The sequence below is a fragment of the Zootoca vivipara genome, chromosome 3 (assembly GCF_965207765.1).
Source record: "Zootoca vivipara chromosome 3, rZooViv2.hap1.1, whole genome shotgun sequence".
Classification (NCBI taxonomy): Eukaryota; Metazoa; Chordata; class Lepidosauria; order Squamata; family Lacertidae; genus Zootoca; species Zootoca vivipara.
In genome coordinates, this window is record NC_142586.1 from 29,029,312 (window position 1) to 29,047,494 (window position 18,183).

General features: G+C 40.5%; 1 protein-coding gene across 2 annotated transcripts in view; it reads right to left on the bottom strand.

Annotated features, from left to right (window-relative positions):
* NBAS (NBAS subunit of NRZ tethering complex) overlaps positions 1-18,183 on the bottom strand; it is a 174,642-nt gene that overhangs the window by 78,703 nt on the left and 77,756 nt on the right. For both annotated transcript variants that reach the window (XM_035109824.3, XM_035109823.3), the window contains exons 26-32: positions 16,958-17,091; positions 15,937-15,999; positions 15,013-15,135; positions 12,882-12,984; positions 9,566-9,795; positions 7,459-7,571; positions 3,354-3,467 (exon numbers count right to left, since the gene is read on the bottom strand). In XM_035109824.3, coding sequence (XP_034965715.3) covers positions 3,354-3,467; positions 7,459-7,571; positions 9,566-9,795; positions 12,882-12,984; positions 15,013-15,135; positions 15,937-15,999; positions 16,958-17,091 — 880 coding nt within the window. The remainder of the gene's footprint in view (positions 1-3,353; positions 3,468-7,458; positions 7,572-9,565; positions 9,796-12,881; positions 12,985-15,012; positions 15,136-15,936; positions 16,000-16,957; positions 17,092-18,183) is intronic.

Sequence of the window (18,183 nt, forward strand, 5' to 3'; positions counted from 1 at the left end):
TGGGGGTGGGGAGGGAGCACAATCGGAAGAGCGGTTTTTGATCTATAAAACCCTTACAGTGCAATTTTATGTATGCCCAGTGAGAAGTAAGTCCCATCAAGCTCAGTAGGACATTTCCATAGGCGTGTGTATAGGACTGCAGACTTAGAGGTTTGAGGTGGCCGTTGTTGGCTATCAAGTGCCCCATCCAAGGACGTGTAGGCCACTGGGAGGGCATACAGAAAGGCATTCCTTGCAGTGAATTAGGAGAGCCAAGGTTCAAACACCTGGATAAGGCAGATCTGGACACAGTTACACCTGCCGTGGTGGCCACATCCATATTCCATTTCTACAATGTGGTCTATGTGGGATTGCTCATGGAAAGCACTCAGAAGCTTTAGCTGGTGCAAAATGATGGGGCAGCTTTTAGAAGCATGTTGCTCTAGCAGGCAACCTATGACACGTGTGTCAGACGTGACACGCAGAGCCCTCACTGCTGGCACGCGCCCCTTCGGCCCATTCACGCTGTTGTTCCCCACCATCATTTGTTCTCCCACTCCTCCTCACACCACCGCTGTTAAAACCCATTGTCTCCGCTGTTAAAACCCGGATCGTTTTGCTGTTGTTGCTGGTAGCCAGAGATCGGTTTTTTAACCCTTTCTGTGCTGTTTTTTCTGGCACTTTGGCAGAGGATGATTGGGTGTAACAGCGTTCATTTTTAACCCGTTCTGTGCTGGGGGTTTTTTGGCGCTTGGGCAGACTATGTTGGTGCTGCATGTTAGTTCCAGCGAAGGTATTATTCATCATTTATTTCTGTTCTCTTCCCCCCAAAAAGCACAGCAGCTTTGGGGCACCCCCCCCCAAAGCAAAGCAACTTCCCCCCCAAAAAAACTTCCAGAACTTTGGTCAGCAGCTTCCCCCAAAAAGCTCAACAACTCTGGGCACATTGTGATAAATAAGGGGTTTTTGGTTTGTTTTGGTTAAATAATTAGTTTTGGGTTTATTAAATACAGATTTATATTACAATTATACATTTTTGTTATTTAAACTATAAATATCGCAAAATTATGGTGTTTTTTCTCGAAGTGACACACCACCCGGGTTATGCTCGATTTTTTGGCGAATTTTGACACACCAAGCTCACTGGTGTAAGGAGTGGTTGCTGTAGCTTTGTGACTAACTAGCTGGGCAGGGCTGCACATTCCTTCCTCAAAGTAGACCTCCAGCAGCAATAAGAGAGGGTTCAAGATGTTTTCGTCTTTGATGGTTTAAGGAGGATATATTTATGCTGCTTTTGTATATAAAAAGCTATTATTACTTCAGAAGGAAGGCAGTCTATTTTTAAAATAAATGTTCTAACAAGCTACCAAGAACAGAATGCAAGGAACACCTAGGTTTTCCTGAGTATCTGCAAGCTGCTGTAGACTTTAATGTGAAGGGCAAGAACATATCCAGCATAGCATAATTTAAAGAGCAGAGGCCTAATTAAAGTCTTTGATAGTTATCTAAAGTTTGCAGTGTGCTTCAAACTAACGATCTATTACACTCTCAAGTATCCTGTGTGGGAGGTAGGAAGGTATACAAAATAGCTGGATAAGACATTACACAGAGTTATAGCTGCCCCTCAGGGAGTTGCAGTCTTCTAAATGAATTTGTGTAACAAAGAAATACAGGGATTCAAAGAAGCTGAGAACTGAGGCCCATTGTGGTACATTTTCTACTCATGTCAAAAGTGAACAGATTCAGACGCTGCTGTGATAAACATTGATGACAAAAAAAATGGAATTATTCCTACTTATATTATGAAACCAGCAGGACTGATGAACAATGGCTCCATGAGGATATAAGTTTAAAGGCAAAAACACTGCCTACTATAACCAAAATAAAACCACAAAATGATTTATTTATTTTTTTGATATAGAATTCAACCAGGATTATTTTTATTTAACTCATTCAAGTGAACCCATGGCTTAAGCTTAGTCTGAATGATTTTTTTTTAAAAAAACAAACAAACAAACTACCCCCATCCTTAAATCCAGCTCACAGATACCTGCAGTAGAAGACACATTTTCACTGGAAATAAACATTTTGAAAAGGAAATAAACAGTAAGCGTGTCTCCTGAGCACTAGGTCAGGGCAATATCTGGTTTTCAACACTCTGATATATCACCAGCGATGTCTGAAATATTGATGGAGCTATGTAGAGGCATTGGTGGGCTTCACGGTTTTCCCAGCATCATGATTGTTGCACGCACGCACGCACACACAGACAGACATCATGATTCGCAATATATCGCCAGGCTCAAAATTATGAAACCGATATGGCAATATGGACTTCAAACCAGTTTTGGACGATGCATACCACCCAGCCCCACCGAGCACTGAGACATACTCCCAATCAACACCCTGTGCTGATTTTACTCACATGAGCAAGGCAGCACAGGGGCACACTGACAACCACTGGATTTAGAGACCTCATTTCCCAGGGCTGCAAAAGCAGAAGATGCTCCCCACTTCAGTAAACTGCCCTTTGACTCACGGGTGGTGGTGGTGGTGGTGGTGGTGGTGGTGTAAAGATTGACAAAGGAGATATGATTAAGTGAAAGATCAGGAAAGTGGACGATATAGTAAAATCACCTACATCTGACTTCTCCAAGTGAAAGTTTGATCAAATATTTACCTTTGCTAGCCAGCAAAACAAAAAAATGTAATTCTGGATTTGATCCAGCATCAGAGTGGGCAGGATATGAAATATAAGCAGTGGATTACTGAAAGAACTAATGAGAGTGAAACAAACAAACATCAAGAAAGGAGGAGTGGGAAGTCAAGAAGAAATAATAATAATAAATTATTATGATGATGTTGGGGGAAAACTGTATATGATGATAATTGTTTTGGAATTTTTTTGAGATTTAACAACAATTATATATATATATATATTTAAATATATATTTAAATGCTTTGCACAGTTCACTAATACGATGCAACAGGGCCATAGAAGGACTGCAAGTAAAACCTACGTTTTTTTATAGGATATAGAATATATTTTGTTTGCACAGAAACGATATCTGTCTTTCATATTTGACAGGGGTTAAAGTGGGATTTAATACCAACCTCTGACTAGGTGGTAACTGTTCTCTCGCTGGTGTGTATTCTACTTGTGATTGAAGGGCTGTGTGTGAAATCCAAATTATATCTAAATTGAAATAAATAAATAAATCTGTATTTATCTAGAAAGGAAGGTTGCAATGATGCAATATATGAATCTTCACTGAATACAGGATCTTTGAGTAAAGTCCTTGAAGAAATCCCCCATAAAGCTGGACACCTTCAACATAAAACATGGGTAAATTTCATTACAGCATTTATTTTACCTGCAACCTTCAGCAAATTTGCAAGTCCCAAGAGCTTGGCAGATTGCTTGTAGTTTGTTGGCAGCTGCAGTAGACATTCCTTGATAAGGCTGAGTCGATCAGAGCACAGGCGCACTAGTAAGAAAATACATTATATTAAGCAGCAATGTCACAAAAGACAGTGCATTTTTTTATGATGGCAGGATAAAGTTAAGTGCACACGCAAGCTACATACACAAACATTACGGACTTCACGGGAGGGGTTTAAAATCTGGGTTTAAAAGTCCATTGCAACTGAATGCATTCACTCATTGGGGCGGGAGGGAGAGAAGTTTTAAACAGTATCTCTAGTGCTTTGTTTCTTCAATCAATGGATTGACAATATGACGACACTCACAACTCATGAACGGACAGCTTACAGACATAGGCTTTGTTTGGATAAATATGACAACATTTGGAATGTTTATACAGAATGTAGTAGGCTGTTAATAGCATCTTTAATAAAAAAACAATTTTTAAAAAACCTATGTATTACACTGCTTTTTGTATACTGTTTCTTTCTGCACACTTTTGTTCTTTTTCTTTTTTTTCTTTGTTACACTTTATTTTATAAATGAAATTCTTTCAATAAAATATTAATACATTTTTTAAAGTACTTTATTTCTTATGCTGCAGATATGCCCCAAGGAATATTTTAGTGGGAAAATCTCCATTTAATTGGTTTTTATTAAGGTTGTGTGTGTGTGTGTGTGTGTGTTATAAAGCAAACAGAGAATCTCTATTTAGAGAGAGGAAATCACCACTGGTGTGCAAAGGTTGGTCATTTAACAAGATGGAGAACATTCGAGCCTGTGAATGCCTTCACTCTGGGGTGGTACAGCCCAGACACAGGTCTACCATATCACTGAGAAAGAGGCCTCTGCTTCTGGGAAGGAAAAGCTGGTTCCTTTACCTCCCCTTAGTTCAGATGACTACGAATTCAAAAATGCAAGAAGCAGTACGAATTATTTTGTGCGCTCTACGAAGAACAACTCGTGCTTAAAAGTGGCTTTCCAAGTTAAGAAAGTTTTAGCATTAGGAACCCGCAGGCAGCTTTTTCGCCCATTTTAACTTCCGCGTGGTAGTCTTTAAAGTGTCCAAAACATAACAGATGCAATTATTTGAGAATTAGACCCTGTCCCCTTTTCGGGAGCCACTTAAACCTCCGTTATATAGCCACGTGCTTGTGTACACATTCATGACATAAAAGGTACTTTTTCGGAAATAAATTGCAGCATTAGTCATTTTCAGGTGACAGAAGGATCACAAAGTAACTTGACAGTGCACTTTAATCTCTCAAGGAAAAAAGACCCCAGAAAGCAGTACCAGCACTGAAGTATTCACAGTTTACAACGACGTGATGTGTCAGAGGCAAAATGGCAGGTTGCAGGGAACGAACTATGAAGCAGAAAAATCTAAGCTTGAAAATGGCAAAGTGGAACCACCCTGATATATCCGCAGGAAAAAAACCACACATTTAGGATAGCAGTTGTCTGTAATCCATGGACAACATCCAAAATGTAATTTGGCTAGTGGAAGAGGCTAGTGTTAGTTTGAAAGGGAAGGAAGTTCACAGTTTTTGGGTCTTATTTTATGTATACAGGTCACAGAATTACCACATGCCCATTAATTGAAGATATGCTGGTATTGTCTTCACTCTTTCAGAGAAAGAATTTCTCGGTCCTGCTTATGAGCTTTGGCCCTTCTCACCTCATGATTTAACCGTACCTCAATGCCACCAAATGGCAAACACACAGAAATACTGAAGCTTTCTGGCCAAGGTAAAACCCCAACAATGAGAGCCAAACAAGAAACTAAGAAGCCGTCATCATCGTTTGTTTATTTGTACGCCACTTTCCCACAAAATTGTGCCCAAAGTGGCTCACAACATCACATGTAATCAATTAAGTAAAGGTAAAGGGACCCCTGGCCATTAGGTCCAGTCGTGACTGACTCTGGGGTTGCGGCGCTCATCTCGCGTTATTGGCCGAGGGAGCCGGCGTACAGCTTCCAGGTCATGTGGCCAGCATGACTAAGCCGCTTCTGGTGAACCAGAGCAGCGCACGGAAACGCCGTTTACCTTCCCACTGCAGCGGTACCTATTTATCTACTTGGACTTTGATGTGCTTTCGAACTGTTAAGTTGGAGCTGGGACTGAGCAACGGGAGCTCACCCCGTCGCAGGGATTCGAACCGCCGACCTTCTGAGCAGCAAGCCCTAGGCTCTGTGGTTTAACCCACAGCGCCACCTGCATCCCAGTGGATCAATTAAGTACAACGGTTCAAAAAATGCATATTAGAAACAATCAGAAATAATAATATAAATCAATTAAAAGATTCAAATAATCCATCCACGTTTTATTTGAATGCATAATTCATTTCCACACTGTCCCTGTCTGCCCTCAATGTTCAAGAAGCTGTATATGAGACAGGGTTTCTGTGTTCTGGCGAAATATCCCAGTACCAATGGTTTGGAAATAGCACAAACTTGCAGCGCATCATCTTCTATATATTTGATTAGGGTTAAGGCTTTTCGGTGAAGGATTAATAAGAACTGTGTGAGGAATACATGCCTCAGGGCGAATCCAGGGTTCAAAGGAAAGACCTGATCCAGGAAGGCTTTTACTAAAGTGTCTTGGTGAAGGGCATCAGATCAGAGGTGAAGCTATTACACATAATAGCTGTCAATTTGAGCATATTAACTCCCTGGGTGGTTTTACTTACTTTTAATTACTTATTTATAAAGTTTTACTTAGAGTAGCCCCACTGAAATTAACATAACTTTGTCATGTTCATTAACTTCAATGGGTCTACTTTGTGTAAAACCTAGCTGGAGACCAACCATTGTGTACTATTTCTTATTCAAGCCCGTTTACAATGTTTGCTTCCAGCGGGCATAATTAAATATCTAAAAACAGGTTGACTTGATTAAAACAAATAGGTACACATTCAAAACCAAGTAAGACAAAACTTTTAAGAAACACCAGACACAAAATTCACCACCCAATTCTAGTCCTTTACCTGCATATTCTGAACACGGTTTGAACTTTTAAAGGGTAGACCTAAAATACCACAAAAGCTTTATGTAATACATAACTGTGTTGTTGTTGTTTTTAAAAAATGTGTGGACTATTCATCCAGTTTCTAGCAGTACAAATCCATTAACACAACAGTGAAGACAGGAAGGTCACGGGAGTTGAATGCAGGATAGCACCTGTAAAATATGTCAGTTGTCATAAGGCTGTTATGATTTATAAAATAAAAATAGAGTTTTATTGGGCACTAAAGCATGGGAACAAAAGGGATCAATAAAAGCCCAAGTTCTGGAGGCACCTTCAAAGAGCAGTAAATGCTTCCTTTCAAACATAACTAAATTGTTACTGCAAAGCCGTGATGTGCAATGGACGTCTTATGGGTTATGATAACTATTTTGAGTTAATCTTCTTGGCACATGTGTTTTGACAAAATAATAAAATAGAAAGGCCCATTTGTCCACTCCCTAGACTAAGATGAAGATCAATAAACCTCCCAACCAGGCTATTGCCAGAATGACCAAGTATTTAAAAGCACTGTTGCAGAGATTACTAGTAAAAAGATTATGTTAATCATAATAGCACAAGAGCAGCACAAGCAGGGGATGGGTGAAGAAACTATATATTAAGTGTGCATGTGTGTATTTAAAAGGGAAGTAATTGTGGGTGCAAGCCAACCCAAATGATTTAAACAGGGAAATTTGGTGCATAAGACTTTAATAAAATCCAATGAGACTTTAAAATGTTTCTCTTTAACTGGATTATACCTGATGCAAACAATTTCTTTTTTAAAAAAAACGCTGTAAGGAAAATTGATTATACAAGATGATGTATATGCAGAGCTTTTCATAAGCCAGAACTTTCCGGAACTCAGTTCCGGCACCTCTCAGGTGGGCGCCATTGTCATTCTAAGAGAATGAAGGAGGTGTTCATGGTGAGTTCCAGCACCTCTTTTCCTAGAAAAATAGCACAGTGTATATGGCAAATATAAATGTGAAGATTTGAAACTATATAACTAGCATTCAAGACATTTCAACAAACCCTATCACACCCTACCTTGTAATGGCAAGATCTTCACACCAAATTCTTCAAGATAGCTAAGAGCACGGATAAGACCCAACTCCTCTTGAACAACAGGCGGGCAGTCTGTAATAAGCTGTAAGCAGGATCTTAGAAGAAGGGGGGAAAGTTTAAGGATTTCAAACAGCTTTCCTAATTAGTCAAAAAGAAGCATCTTCATTATATAAGGCTAGTGTGATAAACATGCAACACTAAACTATGGTTTGTTGCTATGCACAGAAACCTCAAAAGCATACACTAGCGTGACATTACAATGGGTCCAAAGTGGTGGGTCTCTTATAAAGGCTTAAAAATTTGCCACTTGATATAATGTGATTCCCTTTATAACCCCATATTTCTATGCAGATCATTTCTTATTGTAAATAATGTCCATTTATCAATGGCAAAAGCTAAGCACTTTACTAAGACACAAAGTAAAAAAATATCCTTCCAGTAGCACCTTAGAGACCAACTAAGTTTGTTATTGGTATGAGCTTTCGTGTGCATGCACACTTCTTCAGAAGAAGTATCTGAAGAAGTGTGCATGCACACGAAAGCTCATACCAATGACAAACTTAGTTGGTCTCTAAGGTGCTACTGGAAGGATTTTTTTTACTTTGTTTTGACTATGCCAGACCAACACAGGTACCTATCTTTAACTAACACTCTACTAAGAGTTTACATGCCAAAAGAAAGAAGCTTTGTACTTAGCAAGCAATCATTTTGTACATGGATGAAGTAGGAGGAAAAATAGAATTCATTAGGCGTAGGTTTATTTTTTTTCCTCCAAGTGAAACTCTAGTGGAATTGCATGACTGCACAGTTGAACTGTAACACCTAAATTATTCAATTCAAATTGTTTAGGTGATTTAGATATCTTTCTGGGGCTGATGTGGGGATGTGCTAACTTTTAAAATGTTAAAAAATTAATCCTTTAATTTTGTACTCCCAGATTTGATTTGATTTTTAAATACGCATTGTAATTGTGTGCTGATCTTATCAATGAGAAGAAACCATTCTGAAATGATTTCCACTTAAATGAAAGTATCACTAGAAAATTGCTAATGCTAGATAATGAAGAAGAGAGCTTTCATCTGAGCTAAGGTGGTGTACGTCCCCCCTAACAACAACAAAAATCAACAGTGAATAACAATTATTTCAATTAAAGCAGCTTTCTCGTAGAATCTATGATGGACGGTGAAGGCACATTTTGCTCCAGGAGTACAATTGAAACCTCTGCTAAAACAAAGGGGGGGGGGAGACTTCATTTTAGCCAAGAAAGGTTTGCACTGACACTCCAAACAGGATTCGATACCCTGCCCATCAGCTGTTCAATCGTGCTTTCATGCATCCACGTCTCGGCCAACTGCACACCTAAAAGGTGGGTATTATTATGAGGGAAATGTCTGTTGAGTAAAACGCGGAGGCCTTGCAGACAAAATTTGGTGCACAAGCCAAAGGTCCCCACCGCCTCCTTCAATAAAATAAATACAGTCGTACCTTGGAAGTCGAATGGAATTCCGTTCCGGAAATCCGTTTGACTTCCAAAACGTTTGGAAGCCAAAGCGTGGCTTCCGAATGGCTGCAGGGAGCTCCTGCAGCCAACTGGAAGCCACGGAAGCCCCGCTGGATGTTCGGCTTCCAAAAATAGTTCGCAAACCGGAACAGTCACTTTTGGGTTTGTGGCATTCGGGAGCCAAAACGTTTGAGCACTAAGCTGTTTGAAAACCAAGGTACAACTGTATTCATTTTTGTCCCTTGAACTTATACGAGCCTTACAGCAAACATCTTGGTTTTTCATAGCTGTAATGGTTACATGCGTAGAATAATAATTTCCACTTCCGAAACCATTGGCTAGTATTTGCAGATTGGTGCTGGTGCCTGTATTTCATGATGAGCCAAGCATAATCAAGGCAAAGACATATCACCTCATTCTAACTGCATCAGGGACTAATTAGTAGAACAAGTTGCCTTAGAAATGCTTGAGCATCGAAGGAAAGCGCTCAAGTATGCAAAAGAGTACAAAATCATAAAAGATTTGCCTTTCTAAGCAAATACCAAAGCCTAAAAGATTGTTTTTTTGGGGGGGGGGAATAAAATTTACCTGGCCAGATCCATGCATGTATCCGTTAGACTGGTGGAAGAATTGAAGTATTCTCTGCTAGCAGCCAAAACCAATTCAATGCTTTTCTCATAGCAAACTCTGTACTGTGGTTTTCCTTTAGAAGCAACACTGACGGGGGGATCTATTGACCAAACGCTGCAGTGCATCATTTGCCCAGCTAAATGGATGTTCTCCAGTCGACTTGAACACAGAAGACTTTCTGTAAAGATCTGAAGATTGACAAGAGCAAATGTCATACAAGCAATTTTTTTTTATTTGATAAATACCCGAGTATGGCTATCTGCTTGGGGAGGGTGTGTGTGTAATTTGGAACAGCATTGATCTAAATCTAGAGCAATACCAATTAGATTTCAACAAATCATGTGCTGAAATGGAAACGCAATCTAATTTGCTGCCCTCAAGAAACCCTTTCCATTCATTTGACTACCAAGGCAGCACTACGGAGTTGACAGTGGAATCTCTGCAGGAAACTCAGAGACATATCCGAGGAGCCACTCTTTATGCCGGGGATTATTCAGGATGATGGGGCAAAGAGGTTGTGCAGTGAACGTTCACATAGTTTAAAAGACCACACAAACATCTGAACAGAAGTATCCTTTGTGAAAATAATCTATCAGTTTTGGACAAGCCAAAAAGCAACACCACCCAATAATGTATATGTAAGTCAAAATCTTCCTCCTTTAGAAGCAACACGAATGTGAGAAAGGGGGACCCATCACCGCCCCCCCAGATGTTGATGGCCTCCAACTTCCATCAGCCCCAGCCAACATGGTCATTTTTAGGGATGACAGATGTTGCAGTTCAGCAACATCTGGAAGGCATCAAATTCCCAACCCCATTGCCAAGGTACTCTGATAGGTTGCTAATATCAAAGTCTATTCAGCGTTCCAGTCGAATCGAATATATTGAAGTAAGAGCTATAATTATATCACATTTTCCCTAACATGATGTATGTACGTATTGCTATTCATTTTTATTTTTTTTTAAGCAGCACATTTCAAAGTTAAATCCCAGATGCCATTTTCTTTTTGCAATTTCTTCAGAAGTGTACTGATTTGCTTTCAAAATCTCTCAGGAGCCATAGAAATTAGCAGCCATAAGCAAGAAAGTCTACATGCTATAACAAAAGAAGACTGACAATAATTTGAAATGTTTAAAAGATGTCAAATTTTTGAAGGTAAATTATACAACATGAAGGCTCACTCAAGTACTACACTATGAAACAGAAAAGTGCTGCACTTTCAAGTAAACTGCACCTATTCAAACACACACAGCTTCATTGTAATTCACGAATCTTAATAACTAGGTTGCCTCGAATGCAGATTATTTTCTGCAGAAACCGAACTTTGCATTTCACTTTAAATGCAAACAGGAAAACATCTATCAAAGTTCTATATGCACCCTGAGTGACGTTATTAAAAATGAACTTTCAGCTCAGTGAACCATTTAATAAACATAACAGGGAAGCGGCGAGCCATTTGTCTTCCCAATGTTTAGTTAGCAATTTTATGGCAAGAGTTTCTGTATATTAAGAAAGCCAAGCTTCCCATCTATACATCTCATATCTTCTGTAATTCTGCCATAGTTCATAACAGCTCTGTTTGAATGCATGGAATTCTGAGTGTGTGTGTGTGTGTTTTTTTAAAGTATAACAGCACAAACTCTAGGAATTTGCTTCCCCTCACTCCTTATCTTCACTGAGTGCCCTTGTTTCCAGCCCCAGTAGCAATCCTATATCTTGGAGCTGGCTAGGGAGAGGGGCCAGAGTAGGTCATCTTTGTCTTCCCTGACCAATCTGGCTGGGAACGTTTGATTAATGTGACATATTCCCTCCCTCCCAACAACAGCATCCCTGAGAGTGGTTAGAGGATCTATGACTTCCCTTCTTGACAATCGCACCCCAGATAGCTGAATAGGTTGTATTGGTTTGCATTGGGTAATTTTAGCAGTGTATTTTCAGTCTTTGGTTTTTTTTCCTGAATAAGGTCAGCATATAAATCTTATAAATAATGTCATTTAATGTCTTTTTAAAAAACAAAACAAAGCAAAACACCAAAGCAATTTACAGCAGTTATATACTTTGGGTCATATTCAACTAATCTCACAAGATGCCCTTGCAGGGATTCCCACTATCGCAAGAGGGCTTCCCCCCCCCCCTTCAACCACTTGTGCACACCCTAAGTCATCTCTGAGTCTGGTCTGGAGGGTTGAGAGGATCCCCAGAACAGATTTAGTGCGCACGTGGGGGTAGGAGAGGGGAGAAGGTTCCTTTGTGCAAGGAAAATCCCTGAGATGATGGTACCTTAGAGTTATGCTGAATATAAGCCATATTTTATTTTATTTTTTGAAATCACCATTTAATTACAGAAATATTTCTACTTAATTGCCTGCATAGCCCTGGCACCATAAATAAGTTTTCGGCAAACATTTAAAAATTACAACAGAAGATACCTGTTTCCCCCTCCCCCCCCCCTCTGATATGGCCTCTACTCTCTACACTAGGAGTAATAGGAACTGGCCATTGGTTTGGCTGCAATTTATCAGTAGGTAATGTGGTACCCCAAAGTTCCTCTTCTTTAAAGGAGTAAAGTTGGTAACCTGAGTTTGATTCTTATCTAGATATGAGCACCAGTCCCCAAGTATGAAGGACTAGAGAGAATTATTTCTATGAAACCCTAGCTATGGAAATCCTTAGAATTCAGGTGTCTTGAAACAAAACCAGGCCACTCACCATCAATGGGATTTCTGGATCTTGTAGAAACTACCACGATTGTCAAGAAAGCTTGATAGCAGCATGATTTTATATGTTCACGGAAAGGAAAACTCAGCATATATTTAAACACTTAAACTAGGATTGTACATCTGCTGGTACAGATTCTGAATAAAGCAAAATGCATGTATGTCTTACAGTGGTACCTCGGTTTAAGTACACAATTGGTTCCGGACGTCTGTACTTAACCTGAAGCGAAGTGAACTTTCCAATTAAAAGTAATGGAAAGTGGATTAATCCGTTCCAGATGTGTCAGGAGAGTACTTAACTTGAAGCGTACTTAACCCAAAGTATGAGTGTAATTGGTTCCAAAAGCCCATACTTAACCTGAAGCGTACTTAACCTGAAGTAAGTTTTCCCATTGAAAGTAATGGAAAGTGGATTAATCCGTTCCAGACGGGTCCGCGGAGTACTTAAACTGAAAGTACTCAAACCGAAGCGTACTTAAACCGAGGTATGACTGTACCTAGAATTCTACCCACTGTAACTGTATTCAAAAACATACTGAAAAGCAGCAAGATTCACCTCATAGCAAGTGTCTGGTTGTATGCATGTGTAGACATTCCGCTGCATATCCAGGATATCTTGCAACAATCCCATCCAGTGTGTCTCATTAACAGGGGGCTGCCTGTAAGACACAAAGAAGTGAACATTTACAAGCAGGTTCTGAGAAGTGTGATTACCAGAATTAAATGTTTCCCTCTTAAAACTCTTAAAATATCACCCCAAAGGTTAAGAGCAGGCATCCCCAAACTGCGGCCCTCCAGATGTTTTGGCCTACAACTCCCATGATCCCTAGCTAACAGGACCAGTGGTCGGGGAAGATGGGAAATGTAGTCCAAAACATCTGGAGGGACCGAAGTTTGGGGATGTCTGGTTAAGAGTAAATTCATGTGTAGAAAAACAACATTGGTGCTTAAAACATCAGCAGTCCTTATAACATTCCAGGAAGATAAAGAATAATTATCCCCATTTGAAAGATGGAGAACTGAGCTTGAGAGAGTAGCTTGCTTAGTGAGTCCATGACCAAAGGGAGATTTCATCCAGGAACTTAGTGGCTCACTGTTATGCCTCTTATCCAACAGTTTTGCACACCTTCCCCCCAGCCCCAAAGCTTTCAGACCAAACCCTCCAGCCACACATACTGGGTGGGATTCAGCTAACTTCTTGCATGCATGGAACAAGGTCCACTAACACAACAGGACTTTCCCCTCAAAAATATATATAAAAAATCTGCTCTGCAGAGTTAGGGGAACCCCCAGAACCAGGGGCGCTGACTTGCTCCCACATTGAGGGGGCACGGTCATGTGACATGTCACATGATGCCGCCAACATGCGCCAGACTGGGACAAACCAGCACAGAGATCGCCCTTTGTGGTTTTCTCAGACGCCGCCTGGCTCCTGGGCTGCCGGGTGGAGGTTGGAGCTGGGGTGTCCGGAGGCAGCAGTGGGTGGTGGCCCCAATAAATAATATTGGGGGATCTGAAGCCCCCTGCGGCCCATATACCTGGCACCGCTGCCCAGAACAGGTCGGGTGACATGGGGGAGGAAAGAAAGGTCATGTTTTACAAGCAGACATTTTCCTATGCACATATCCCCATGTATCGCTACCTAGCATTCTACCTGTTGGGAGATAATCTGACCCAAGGCCTACATTCGGAAAGGTTTAAATTGCTTTGCCATGCCTCCATCAAGAGAGTGGTACCATTCTATTCTGCACACCGTGGGCAATGAATCCTTGACAATGGGGCTATATTTGTGCTTTGATGAACCATGGAGCCAAAACAGAAGACATGGGCTGGAATCTGCCACTTTTGCTTGGGTCATGAGCTGTATGGGATGATTATCACAGAAGATTATTGTACTTCGAGGAGATAGTGATCTGGCCTGGTCAGCTCTTCCGTCTCTGGTTATTCCATCCTGACTCTGGTTTCTGTGTTTTATTGCTTTCAATATCCTTTGTGAAAAGGCCATTGATGTGTTGATGAAACTGGTCAGCAAAGCCTGGTTGAACCTGTGTTAGTTCAATAGGATACAGCTCTATAAAATATCTAGTTTTGGAGCATGCTAAGTAGGAGTTCGGAACCGACTTGTGGCCAGAGTGCTGTTCAAAAGAAGGCTACCTGGGGGTTGCTTCGCTATTTCAAGGCTCCCCAATGGCCGATAAAAGTGCTTGCTTGGTAATGTGAATTTTTGCTTGCTGTTTGGAATAAAATCTTTAATCATCTCACCCAACTGCGGTCCAACCAGTTCCAACCAGCCTGAACCGGTTGGAACCAGTTAAGACCGGTTTGAAATGGAACTAAGATCAGGCCGGTTGGAACCTGTTGCTTCTGAATCTAAATTTTAAAGGAACCATCTTGCATAGGGCAAGACATGACCAATTATTTTATGTTCGACGAAGGGCGTCAAAGGGAATTTTTACCACCACTAAACAATCTTCCTTGTGAAGCAAACAACTGAGTTGCCTCCTGAGGAGCTAAAGACATGTTTACAAAGAAATGTGTCTTTAGAATTGTTTGTCTTTCCTGCTTTAGACCACAGCTTCAGCTGTTCATGTTCTGACCTGGAAAAACCACAGAGAACATTTCATCTGCGAGGGTACCAGCCAGCCAATTAAAGCGCATAATTTTGTGTGCTACCACCCGTTACTCACTTGCGGCCTGTGTGCCTGGTCAATCGAATCATCAGCTTCCGCGCTTCTTCTGGGCTGTCCTGTGTCTCTTTTACAAAGGATACAGGCTTTTGGAGTCCATGCTTCTCTAAGATTTCTGATACGCTGAAATAATAGTAGTCATAAAAGCATCATCAGCCATTCAGCCAAATCTTAAATCCTGCCTGTGGCCATTATTGCAAACTATTGTTTATGTGTAAAATTCGAATAAATATATATTTAAGACCAAAACCAAGAGGGATGGTGATGTTTATCCACTGATCAATGATGACTTGAAATTATACAAAAAGTACACACACAACCACACATACCATTTGAGAAGCCATTTTGTTCTAAACATTTAGCACCCTATCATTATATTCCATAAAACAATATAAAACTTGATCCACACACACACAGAACCTTATAAGGAGATGCTACGGGAAGTAGGGGAGTACAATGAAACAGCCTATATCAGGTATCCCCAAACTGCGGCCCTCCAGATGTTTTGGCCTACAACTCCCATAATCCCTAGCTAACAGGACTAGTGGCCAGATATGATGGGAATTGTAGTCCAAAACATCTGGAGGGCCGAAGTTTGGGGATGCCTGGCCTATATAGCTGAGCCGTTTAAAGAAATTACATGGAGGGCCCTTTCTTTTTCATTCTTCCTGTTAACTATATTGTCACAATGCTACATTACCCTTCACAATGTTACAGGTTGGGTGGGGGGGACCCCTTTGGCTATAAACATGTGTGTATGGAAAGGTCAAGGTCCAAAAAGTAATTTCCACTAAGCCTGCAGTAATATTTGACCTACAAGCCCTCTTTTGTAATAATCCTGGCATTTTGAACTGTAAAACCTAGCGCTAGGTTAATAAAGAAAATGTACTGGAAGAGATGAATGAAGAAAGGCGCATTTCTTACCTAAGAATTTGTTCCAATTCATCAACTTTGTCGTGAAGGTTATTAGTAATGTCTGTTTCAGGACTGAAAGGATGTAAAAAAACAAAAAACAAAACAAACAAATTAGTATATTCTGCATACTATGAAAAAAAATGTAATACAAACCAACACTGAGTAATAGCCCAAATACCGTGTTTTTCCATGTATAGCATGCCCCCTTTTTGGGGGGACTAAAAATGGGAAAATGGGAGGGGGAGAGATTGTCCTTGTATAAGAAGACCCCAATTATTTTATATTATTTTATCGTAAAAAAAACAAAAGAAAAACACCTAGTCTTATACATGAAAAAGTATGGTAAGTCATATTCAGAGTGGATCCATTGAAATAAATGAACATTCACTGATTTCAATTACTCATTTCTGAATTTGACTTATGTGGAGATCACCCATTATACCCTTCCAATCTACCCTCGGTGAAGGTGGGAGTGATCCTGAGATTGCATGCTTCCTCCTCACCCAATTCCATTAGTCCCGTTCCATGACCAGTGGATCAGGCTACAGAGACAGGCTGTGTGGCCAAGATTTATTCTTCCCACAAGGGGAGAGTAGCCCAGTTATGAGGGGCAATACAACTTGCCTAAACTTTGATGGCACCCAGAGGGAACTTGAAACACGAGCAGTTCAGCAGGATGGAGTGACCAAAGGGCCAAACTGTTTTTTTTTTATAAAGGATATGGCATTGCATTCCCCGTTTTCTCAACCTGATTGAAATTTTAAGTTCTCATCCAGGCTTTCTACATGTGGGGAGCATTGCAGCACATAGTAATCCCAGCTGCAGACTGAAGCATGAGGGGTTTTTTTTGGGGGGGGGGTGTCAGCAATTACCACTAGATTATACGGATTGTATAAATTAGTGCACATCATTCTTTGAATACTGATTGACATTTTAATTGATTAAAAGCAGCATTTGTAAAGGATTTCTATTAGGTTAACATTCATTTTTTTAAATTTGAAAATAAACAATGGAACATTTCAATACTCACCCATAACCTCTCTGGGGGAGACATTCTAAGATATCATAGCACTGAGAAAGCTGGTCGTCACGTTGGCAGCTGTAGATGCAGTCTAAAGCAATCGTCATCAACAAGTCTTGATCCGAAATTATTTTTTGCTGACACTGGGAGAACAAGAAAACACTATATTCATTGCAGTACACTAGAGTACGTCTGTGAGTACATGCATGTCCCCCATCCCCAAATTTGGAGTTGTTTTCTTCCATATCTCTGTGTGAAAGACAACCGGGTCTTGAACAGCATAATTACAACCATAAAGGCAATTTAGTGATTTTTGTTAATTGCAGAGGCCTTCCTGGCTCTTTAATAATTCTCCGTTGAATATCTTTCATAATTACAGAACTGGCAATGGAAGCTCATTTGAAACCAGTGATCACAGCAGCCGGTTGGAACAACAAGGTATTTCTAGTTTCGTTTAAAAACACGCACCCACACACAAATCACAATATTTTTCATCAGACAATTTATTAAAATAACAATGTAATTCTAAAGCTGCTCTCCCCCCCCCAGCTGCATTATGCTATTTCCTTCATTTGCACATAAATAACTTCAATATGCACCAGAACACTAGCTTCCCATGACTCGTTGTTTACAGCCAATCTACTTCTGTACACAGCCGGAAAAGTAAAGAATTAATGAACATCCTATCAAGATGCTATTAGGATGCTGGAATGTGAATTTAGTCTGGATCTTTGGCTATAATACAATGCCCCGAGAAAATGAAAGTTACTACAAATTTATGTAAAGACCAAGTTAATCTCCCTCAAAAGAGCTCCTTCTCCTCTGCCTTTCAACGATGATATCAAGAGCAAGTGGCTTGTGTAAAATAACGGAGGCAATCCAACTCTATACATGCCGACTCAGAAGTAAGCTCCACTGAGCTCAACAGGGCTTACTCTCGGGTAAATGGAACGTGACTGCAGCCTGACTTTCTCAACAGATTCCATTGTGCCTCTTTAAGAGTCAACCACGAGTTCCCAGTTAACAGCAACTGCTGAACCAAGACACAGACACAGGCAAAAAACAACATTCTTGGTGGGCTCCCAGAACTGTGGAATCCTGTGCCCCTGGAGATCTACCAAACCCTAGTGCCTTAGAGCGACCTTGGAAGCATTTCGGCTGGTTTTTGATTACTTGGGCTGAAGTTAGTTGTCAATAAGTATTTGACAGTTGTCAGGAAGTTAGTTGTCAGGAAG